The 10,289-nt window shown below is 50.9% G+C and overlaps 1 protein-coding gene across 1 annotated transcript; it reads left to right on the top strand.

Annotated features, from left to right (window-relative positions):
• Positions 1–159: 159 nt before the first annotated feature.
• Positions 160–9,600, top strand: LOC147189421 (serine/threonine-protein kinase BRSK2-like). Its single transcript, XM_086099470.1, has 19 exons — positions 160–1,203; positions 1,289–1,383; positions 1,878–1,963; positions 2,268–2,408; positions 2,545–2,661; positions 2,823–2,856; positions 2,965–3,033; positions 3,120–3,266; positions 3,419–3,450; positions 3,535–3,699; positions 4,075–4,172; positions 4,309–4,456; positions 4,543–4,603; positions 5,261–5,894; positions 6,031–6,079; positions 6,167–6,290; positions 6,603–6,813; positions 6,936–7,025; positions 7,490–9,600. Exons 1-19 carry the CDS (start codon positions 1,119–1,121, stop codon positions 7,699–7,701), a joined length of 2,598 nt encoding a protein of 865 aa, XP_085955596.1. The 5' UTR covers positions 160–1,118; the 3' UTR covers positions 7,702–9,600.
• Positions 9,601–10,289: the final 689 nt, after the last annotated feature.

Raw genomic sequence — 10,289 nt, 5'->3', positions numbered from 1 at the left:
GACTTGGTTTAGTGTAGTGCAGTGTAACTGGCGTTTTTACATTGAAAGAGTAACAGCCCCCCCCCCCCGCCCCCCCCCCCCCCCCCCTCCGGCTTGTCGGGGCTGTTTCTGGCCTGGATGCCGGAGGAGGGGGAGGAAGAGGAAGGGGAGGAGGGCGGGGCGGCGGAGCGAAACTCGAGGATGGAGAAGGACCCGGATGCTGATGCGACTGATGCGAAACAAGAGAGGGAGAAGAAAAAAGATCGGTTTACGGCAAGAAAAGCGAATGCAGTGTAATACAACGGGGCCTATTAACCCTGCGCCAACTATCACCGACAGCTAAAGAGGCACCCGTGGGGAGGTTGCGCTAAACAGGGCATAGACTGTGTCGCTTTTTTTTTTTTTTTGCACCTGCTTCGGAGAAGATGCTGCTGTGATATCGGCTGCCTCCTCGCAGGGATGTAGAGCCGAGCGCTGGCCGAAGGGAGGACAGGACAGGCGGGGGAAGGACTTCGAGCCGACGCCGGCTACGCGCAGCATCCATCCACCTGTCGAGAGAATGAGGCGCCCGTCGGAGCAGTGTACCAAGCGTTTCTCGGTGGCCGACGAGTCGAGGCGGCGGGGCTTATTTTGACAGGACCCGCCGCTGGTTCAAGGCGCCGAAGCTAAAGCTACAAGCTAGCCTCGCTGCTGTGTGGGAGAGCGGCGGCGAGGCTACGTTTAGCATGTCGCTACACCCCTGAGGCCCGACAGCGAGAGAAATAACATTCAGATTCACTCCGCACCTTTCTCTGTAATTTTTTTCCTCACACTCGTCTTTGAATAGCCGTCATGTCGCTCTCGTCAAATATGTGACAAGATGTTATGCAAATACGCTTGAATTGATGAGTTTGCCATGTTTATTGCTTTTCTTTAGCACCAATGACCTGTTTCGTAAATCCCCCCAAAAATAACAAAAAGAAATCACTAATTAGTCAGGTTTAAATGGAGGCTTTGACTGACTACCCTCCCCGTGTGTTGAGTGTCTTCAAGTGTGAGTGCTGTGTGTGCCACAATAACACCCGCATAAGCTGTAGAATAGTACAGTAATTGCAATAATTGCCGCACTTGTAGTCCAGTGTTCCCCAAGTAACAGCAGTATGAGTAAGGAACTGCCTTTGAGTCAGTCCGCTCAGTATGTCGGACCCTTTCGGCTGGAAAAAACACTGGGAAAGGGACAGACGGGTGAGTAGAGGATAACGGAAGCTTCACATCACAATTTTACGTCCAAATGACTGAACAAAAGTTGTTCCTCTTGGCCCCCTTTTAGGACTGGTCAAGCTTGGCGTCCACTGCATCACCGGTCAGAAGGTCGCCATCAAAATCGTCAACAGGGAGAAGCTGTCTGAATCGGTGTTAATGAAGGTATGCTGACTTTCTCGTCCATTTCGAAACTCTTTGCCATTGGAAATGACGTCAAGGCAGCCCAATTTACAGCACAGTGCCTCATACTTCTGAGCACTGCCGTGATATACATCGCAGCTCAGACTTCCCGGCGCACAGTTTGCACACGGTCCACCGTTAACGCTTTCTTAAAACGTGCATGTGCGGTTCAACGAAGATTCTAAACTGTCCTTTGGAGTGAATGTTAGCGAGAGAGGTTGCTCTGCGACACGCGACCTGCGATTGGCTGGCGAAAATGTCCCACTTTGGGGGTATTTGACATTGGCGGCTCCACGGAATAACAAAACCAAAGTGATGCACCAACCGCAGTGCAGCGTATACTATTGACAACCGGTTCTGATATTCTGATGACCTGATTAGCCTCCATGAGTCGGGTGCCTCAACCGTATACGGTGCTGCGCTGTTGTGCGCTTCATTTTCAACTCATGGCCATTCTTTCGTTTCGCTCTGAACAGGTCGAGAGGGAGATCGCCATCCTGAAACTCATCGAGCATCCGCACGTGTTGAAGCTGCACGATGTATACGAGAACAACAAGTACCTGTGAGTTCCGATGCCGTTGGCACGATCGGCATCGATGTATGCTCGATCCAAGGAACGCCCGCCAAACCGAATGAGCTCTGACACAAGAAGATATAAAAGTTCCGCCTCGACGCTAGGTTCAAATTAATAATGCTCCCAAAGATTTATTCAAGAATGTGAATGGATCCTGATACCTTGGCCACGTGACTATTTGCCTTCATTTCAAGGCAGCGTTTGCATCGAGCTCTTGTGTTGGCTCTCATTAGTTTACAAAGGTGCCCTCGCGTATTGGAGTTGGTGAGGTCAGATCTCTGTCCATCGATAGATACCTGGTATTGGAGCACGTGTCAGGAGGAGAGCTCTTCGATTACCTGGTAAAGAAAGGCCGTTTGACTCCCAAAGAAGCCAGGAAGTTCTTCAGGCAGATCATTTCCGCATTGGATTTCTGCCACAGTCACTCCATCTGGTTGGTTCTGACATCCAAGTGCTCATTCTTGCACTCTTGGGTTCGAGTCATTTGTACAGTTGATCACTGACGCCATATTCCCTCTGATGGCGTCCTGTGGATGCGCTCAACGAACATCCCTCCTGCATTGGTGCAGCCACAGGGACTTGAAGCCGGAGAACCTGCTGCTGGATGAGAAGAACAACATCCGTATCGCTGACTTTGGTATGGCATCACTCCAGGTGGGTGACAGCCTGTTAGAGACCAGCTGCGGGTGAGTGCCTGTGTCTTCAATTTGCCCATAAACACACATCGGATGGTTATATTTTTTTTTTCTTTTGAAAGATTAGCTGATTACAGGTTACACAGTTTCAGTGCAGAGTCCTCAAAGCTGCCAGTCGTACGAATGCATGTCATACAATTATCTTATTTCAGGTCACCGCATTATGCGTGCCCTGAGGTCATACGGGTAAGTCACCACTCAGACATTGACGTTGATGTTCGATGAGCCAGGTGATGTTTTGTTTTCACAGTCGGTGTTGATTTTCTGGGACCTTTGGGATTCTGTTTTTGGTAGGGGGAGAAGTATGATGGAAGGAGAGCAGACGTGTGGAGCTGTGGGGTCATTCTTTTTGCTCTGCTCGTGGTAAATACATCTGACCGACGAGGATGACGACTCTTTGTCCTTCTTTTTGACCTTTTTTTTTTTTAATACGTCTCCTTCTTTGCCAGGGCGCCCTGCCATTCGACCATGACAATTTACGCCAGCTACTGGAAAAAGTGAAGAGCGGCGTGTTCCACATGCCGCACTTCATCCCCCCGGACTGCCAGTCCCTGCTGAAGGGCATGATTGAGGTCAACCCCGAAAAGCGTCTCACGGTACACGATTGCTCTCTTGCCGACATCCATGTTTTCTACATTGGCTCTGTATCGTCACTGGTGCCCATCAGCGCTTCACTGAATAAGTGACAAAACTCAGTTTTCACTTGTCCAAGACCGTAAACCGACCTTACTTCTTGTCTCTCCTACAGCTGGAGACCATTCAGAAACATGCCTGGTATTTGTGAGTATACTCGTCTGTGGAGTACGACGCCACATCTTATTTCGTCACATTTATTATCGATACCTTTTGTGCGTGCGTTTGCAGGGGTGGGCGCAACGAGCCTTGTCCTGAGCAGCCCCCTCCTAGAAGAGTGTGCGTGAGGCGAATCTTATCCCTGACTGAGCTGGACCCGGATGTGTTGGACAGCATGCACTCACTGGGCTGTTTCAGAGACCGCGTCAAGCTCACGCGAGATTTGCAATGTGAAGAGTAAGCCTTTTTTTTTCCTTTCTTTTTTTAATTCCCTTACCCCATAAAAGACAAATATGTTTCTTCAGGTCCCATCAGACCTTATGTCATGTTTTAGGATGCTTTAAGTTGCACTCGTGTTTGAGAGGATTGAAGAATTTCAGGTTGCACGTTAGAGTGTGATGGCACAACTGTTGGTGCCATTGGTGTCTTCTGAGTGCTCCCGGGCCACGTGATAAAAAAAAAAAAAAAAAAAAATTAAAAATCATAATGATAATTCGCACTTCACGGTTGGTCTTTGATTTTGGGCTTTCTAATGTACTCCTTTCTTTGTTGCCTTTCCCTACCTTAACTCCGCATCCGCTGTGCTCCTTGTGTTGATCTTACGTTGCTCAGGGAAAACCAGGAAAAGATGATTTATTACCTGCTGTTGGACAGGAAAGAGCGGTACCCCAGCTTCGAGGACGAGTACTTGCCTCAGCGCAACGACGCCGGTCAGTCCTTAGGTGGCAGCGTTAGTTCTTCACTCAAGGAAGGCTGCAGTTGAAGCTTGCGGGTTTTTTTTAAAAACCTTGACATCGGACACGGTCGGTAGCTCAACTCGCCACATTTTCCACCCCCGGTGTGCAGATCCTCCCCGGAAGCGCGTGGACTCACCCATGCTGACGCGTCACGGTCGCTGCCGTCCCGAGAGGAAGAGCCTGGAGGTGCTGAGCGTGACGGAACAGGGCTCTCCCACGCCTCCTCGCCGGGCTCTGGACGCCGCACACAGCCAGAGGTGCGTCAACTCAAGCGGACTCGCTTGGGATTGTCTGTGGGCTGTGACGATCATGTTGGCGAGTGCCATTTTTGCTCCTTTGTCAGGTCTCGCTCGGTGAGCGGAGCTTCCACCGGTCTCTCCTCCAGCCCTCTCAGTAGTCCCAGGGTAAGTTGCTGCTGTAGTTACTGGCAATGGCTGAACACGATATCGCTCACCGTGACTGCAGATTCCATTGATGACCCGCACCGGGATCATGTACTCGTGATTGTTATTATTCCCATTAAAGTCAACTGTTCATTTGTTTTAGGGACAAAAAGAACACTAAATTGGTGTGTGTTTTGCAGTAGGCTCGATCCTAAATTCCAAGACGTTCTCTAAAATCTCAGTCCCAAACCACCAGCCATAACTCCCACAAATATCCTTTTGTCCGTCTCCTCTAATCATTTTTTGTTTTTTTTGGAACATTACCACAAATCAAGCTCCTCCGAGTTCACCTCACGCGGCAGGTTTGTGTGCCATTTCCACTTTTCTATTGTCCACTTCTCGTCCACATCCTGCATGAGCCAATAAATGTGTACATGAATATGCAGGAAAGAATTGGAATCATTGCGCTTGCGTCTCGTCACAGCGTTCACGAAGCCTCTCGCTGGAAGTTGGGGCCGTTTGGGCACATCTCAGCTGCACACGTTCACGTACCTCACAAGATGCAGTCTCTTGTCATGAAGCATGATATTCATTTCCATCCTTCTTTCTCCGTGTTCCATCCCTTCTCTTTCTTGTTTTTCCATACGCCCCCCCCCCCCCCCCCCCCCTGCTCCCCAGTCCTATCAAAGTCCCATTTTCACTTTCAGCCAATCAGACGTCACCTCCGCCGCCGCCGCGTCCCCCCAAACAAAGGAGCCCAAACAGGGATGCGCCACGACACCTCGCCCAGCGCGGGCTCACGACAGGCCCAAAGCTCCCCCCCATCCAAAGACCCAGACCCTGCCCACCAAGGGACCCGCCGAACGGCTTCACCTCCAGCCCGTCAAATCCCTGCCTCTGCACAACCCATCCTCCCGCTCGCCCTCTCCCTCGCCCCTGCTCTCGCCCGTCCCCCGTTTCTTCTTCCCGTCGTCCTCTGTCCTAAAGTCCGTGACCAAGAGCATGTACCCAAACTCTGCCCGCTCTGTGCCGCAGGTCACTCCCCAGGGCTCTCCTTTGCCCACGCCCTTGGGCACCCCCGTCCACCACCCTCAGCACCCCTCCTCCACCCCGCCCTCCTCCTCCTCGTCCTCCTCCTCCTCGCGGGCCGAGGGAGGGGGCGGGGTGGGCTCCCTGTCGCTCACCCCGCCCTCCAGCCCCGCAGGGGGAAGCGGGATGGCGGCCAGCGGCTCCGCCCACTGGAGGACTCGCCTCAATTCTTTCAAGAACAACCTGCTGGGCTCACCTCGGTTCCATCGGCGCAAACTGCAAGGTGAGCGAGTGGTCGGCGACGTTGAGATTCACGCGTCTCAAATCGAGTCGATCGATGGAATGTGGCCGACCTGAGAAAAGTCACATTCTGCCAGCGATGTGTCCCGCCAGACTAACCGAGTAGCGGTCTCTTTTAGTGCCCACGTCGGAGGACATGTCCAGTTTAACACCGGAATCCAGCCCTGAGTAAGTCCTCATTTGCGCACGAACAAGAGTACGCGTGGCGAAATCCCAAGGCTCGCCTCCTGAGTGTCTGGCCTTGCGCCGTGGCAGGCTGGCCAAGAAGTCGTGGTTTGGGAACTTCATCGGCCTGGAGAAAGAGGAGCAGATCTTTGTGGTGATCAGAGACAAACCTCTGAGCTCCGTCAAAGCCGACATCGTCCACGCCTTCCTGTCTGTAAGTATGCCGCGTGCGCTGTCCGCCCCGCCTCTCAGAGGCGGCGGGCCTGTTTTCGAGGCGCGTGTTCAAACTCGGACTCTTTTGAGGTGCGTACGTCATTTCCGTCCTCTTTCTTTCGGTTCAGTTCTGCTCGCCGGCGGCACATTGGATGAATGCCTTTGCTTTGGCCCGTGGCTCACTCTTTCTCTCCTCTCCACACCCTCGCCCTCACCTTTTGTCTCCCCCGCACTCACGTCGGATCCCCCGTACCTCTCCCGCCTCGTAAGTCTGTCGGTCTCTCTGCTTCTTCTCTGTCTCCCCCCCGCACAGATCCCGTCGCTCAGTCACAGCGTCATCTCGCAGACAAGCTTCAGGGCCGAATACAAGTCCTCCGGCGGCCCCTCCGTCTTCCAGAAGCCCGTCAAGTTTCAGGTGGATATTGCCTTCTCCGAGGCCGAGAAGGAGCGGGACAGGGAGAGGGCCGAGAGGGACGGCAGGAGGGAGACGGGAATCTACAGCGTGACCTTCACCCTCATATCAGGCAAGTTGGTTGGTCGCATCCATGGATTGGAACGCATCGGCGCTGAATCGCAACGGCCGTTCTTTGAGGACAGTGGTGACGGAGCGACGATAACCGCCGCCGTTTCCGTCGCGCTTCCTTAGGTCCGAGTCGCAGGTTCAGACGAGTGGTGGAAACGATTCAAGCCCAGCTTCTCAGCTCCCATGATCAACCCCTGGTGCAAGCCCTATCTGGTGAGATCCAGGTCTCGTGCAAACTTGAGTTCTCAATGGCGGGGGGGCAGACAAGTCGAGGAAAAAAAATGACCGGGGATCCTGGGTTTACAACGGTACCGCTGTCTAACTTTTTGAGGTTACACACTGTATACACACACACACACACACACACTTTTTTTAAAAGCTGCATTCTGTCCATCATTCTTCCCTTCTATAAAAGTAGCTGGCAACTTGGCAACAATAGAGAAAATGCACGAGAGTGGAGTGTCTGTAGAAAAAAAAACCCTGCTGTGATTTTGATCAAATGTCCTGTACGCTTGTTTTTTGTTTTTGTTTTCCAACCATTTGGCTATTTAGTATCAACACAAACATCGCAAGAAGCTGACTTGGTTTAGACTGACAGTGTCTAATGTCATCCTCAAAAATCAATTATTCTCTCTCCTGCTAACGACAGTCAGTGACTTTCCCGTTCTCGTCTCCAGATCCTTTCCCAGATGAGAAGAACGGCCGACCCCACCGGACCCCCACCCGGCAAAATTCCAGGCGCTCAGAAGGTGGGGGCGACAGGTGCGAGTGGGGCGAGCGAGCAGATGGCGGCGGCCTCGGAGGCAGCGGGGGAGTTCTGCAGCGCAGGGGCTCGGCGAAGGAGAGAACCCGAATTCTGTCCACCAACGGAACACAATCGCAACCGTAGGTTGAAACGAGACGCCGCGCCACGGGATGCCGCAGCGGCTTCCGCATTCTTTGACTTCCATCTTCGAGCGTCCCCGCAAAACACAAGCTCCTCTCTCGACTAAGTCGGAGATGCTTTGATCAGAGCAAGAATTGAGCCTTCCCCCATCTTGCTTTTTAACAATTGTCTGGATCCTTCGGCCGACCCGGACTGCAACCCTTAAACGAGAGCGACGGAATGGCCCTTTGGTGACAACATAACACATGAATGAGTAGTTTGGTCTCCCGCCGTGGCTGCAGTTTCTCAAAATCAAGAGTAGGAATTTTGAAGTGCTCATGTGCATGCCGGTTAGCAAATAAGCCTGCTCAAGGATGCCGACGAAACCCGATAGCTCGTCCTCCGTAAGCATCGTACTACAAGATCTGATACCAAAAAGAATTAGGCGCGCCGCGACGGCTCTCGAGCTTGGATGGAAAACGAACCGCTGCGTCTTCCACGTCACTCTCGGGTGATGTGCGGACGGCTCGTCGGCTCGCGACATCGTGTATGTCGGAGGCGGATTAAACCTGAAGCATCCTCCTCGCTGAGTGGGAGCGAGCTGAGAAAAAAAAAAAGCGGGCCTGATCTTCTCAGGAAGGCAGCGTCCTACTCCGACTCAAAGAAAACCAACAAAGTAAGCTATGTCAGTGAATGTGAGAAATTATTTTTTTATTTGGTCCTTATTTATTTTCCTTTGAGGACGCGCGGCGGTAGCGGCAAGGACAACATACGTGGCAGTGCTGGGGAGAGGAAGCTGCCTCTTTCTTTTCCTTCTTTTTTCATTTCTCTTCAGAGACGAACGAGATGAACTCATGTCTTTGGACTCCCGTTACTCTGAGGGAAATTATTGTTTGATTTCGACAGAAATAGCAACGTTACTCGATGAAAAGAGAGAGAGAAAGAGAGGAAAAAAACCGACATGTTAATATGTCCATGAATCTCATCACAGCTGTTTGTCCCACATTGTCAGAGAATGACATTCCTGGCCTGCGACGCTTCAGACCGCAGCCTCCTTTACTTGTCAAACTCTCGCCAGAGTATTCCGACCAGACGGACACACAAAAGGCACACGTTCATGGTTTCGCGGCTCTCTGTGTCAGATTCCCGGTTGAGCTGGACTTTGGAAAGGGGAAGTAAGCAGATCCTCTCATCCTGCCCCGCACACAGTCATGTCGTAGTGTTACTCCAGTTCTCGAATAGACTAGCTGATGCGCATCACCAGTCTTCCATGCGGCACAATATGCAACAAACGTGCAGGACAGTGCTCATTTCTGCCTTTTTTTTTTAACCTATTTATTCAAGCACGCAGCCATTTGTTCATCTTTCACTTATTTTCACGATTGGTTGTCCGCAGATTAACTTTTTCCATCACGTGAACAGTCAATGGCAGTACAGCGTGAGCTCAGTTTATCTGAGGTTGAATTCATTAGGCTTGGCGCCGGTATGCGTGGGAGAGTGGTGCTTGATGGCAGAGTAACTTGACAGATACGCAACCAAACCACCAAACCAGAACAGGCATTTTGCCCATTCCTCCGCCAGCCCACACGTGCCAATTTACTCCAACTTTTCATTTCCTCCCCGGGTCACTCTGACCCGTTTGTCCGCCCCCTCACGTGCCGTGCGAGAAACCGTCGTTCGCTTCACTCTCTGCACTCGCTTTATGGTTGCTCGCCGCCATCCGATTCATCTTTCTCTTCTATACGCCACGTTCACTGTCATTGACCCAACTGTGGCCAAGATTGTAAACTATCCTCCATCCATCAAGGGTCAGTAGAAAAAGGTGTTCAAAAAAATGTCTGTATCATAATTTAAATATGAAAAGTGCACTCTTATAACTATTGCCTGTGATTTAAAAAAAATAAAAAAAGAATTACAATTGAATTGAGGGTCAAAAATAAAGAGCGATCCACTTTCTTGTTATAGTTACAATAATAAACCCTAAATCTGTGTACGTGGCTCCTCGCATTTCTGAGGCCCGGTCGTATTGTCTTTTTGGGTCGTGCTTAACCCCGTTCAGTGTATCCCAGCTGACTTTAGGAGAAGGCACAGTCCAACCTAGACTGGTCCAGTCAATCCCAGGAAACACAGGGACAAAAGGCCGTTCGCATTTACACCCTCACTAAGGTGGGAACTGAACCCTTGCTACCCTGCACTGAAGTCAGGTGAGTGTTCCGTGACACCAGTGCTGATTTCTGTGGCGTGACAAGCGGAACGATGAGATGCTCTTCTACTAGATGGCAGAAGATGAGCCTGTACCCACTTGTCGCTCATACAACAGAATAAATAGCTTTGCTTTCAGCCATCCAGGCTCAAATATCACATTTGAGAATAAAATGAAATGATTCACAACTTACTGTATACTGTATGTACAGTATATACTTTGGGTGAAAATTATGCTTTGGTGGTGTGCAGTTGTAAATAAAATGCATTCAAAAAAAGCGAATTAGTGCAACTCGCGAAGTATATTTTTGACGGTGTTTGATACGAACATTTTTTTATTGTCTCAATTTGTGCATGAATCTGTTCGGCGCAGTATGTACAGTACAGAATAATTCACTTGCGCTTTGATA

This window comes from Hippocampus guttulatus, chromosome 19 (genome assembly GCF_054856545.1).
Source record: "Hippocampus guttulatus isolate MCC_2025c chromosome 19, RoL_Hgut_1.0, whole genome shotgun sequence".
Taxonomy (NCBI): domain Eukaryota; kingdom Metazoa; phylum Chordata; class Actinopteri; order Syngnathiformes; family Syngnathidae; genus Hippocampus; species Hippocampus guttulatus.
Note: the sequence above shows the minus strand (reverse complement) of the source record. Positions and strands in the feature narration are given on the sequence as shown.

Coding starts and splice junctions, on each gene's coding strand:
- LOC147189421 (XM_086099470.1), top strand. CDS start 1,119: ATGAGTAAGGAACTGCCTTTGAGTCAGTCCGCTCAGTATGTCGGACCC. Junction 2,662..2,822: donor CTGTTAGAGACCAGCTGCGG/GTGAGTGCCTGT, acceptor ATCTTATTTCAG/GTCACCGCATTATGCGTGCC. Junction 6,080..6,166: donor ACACCGGAATCCAGCCCTGA/GTAAGTCCTCAT, acceptor GCGCCGTGGCAG/GCTGGCCAAGAAGTCGTGGT.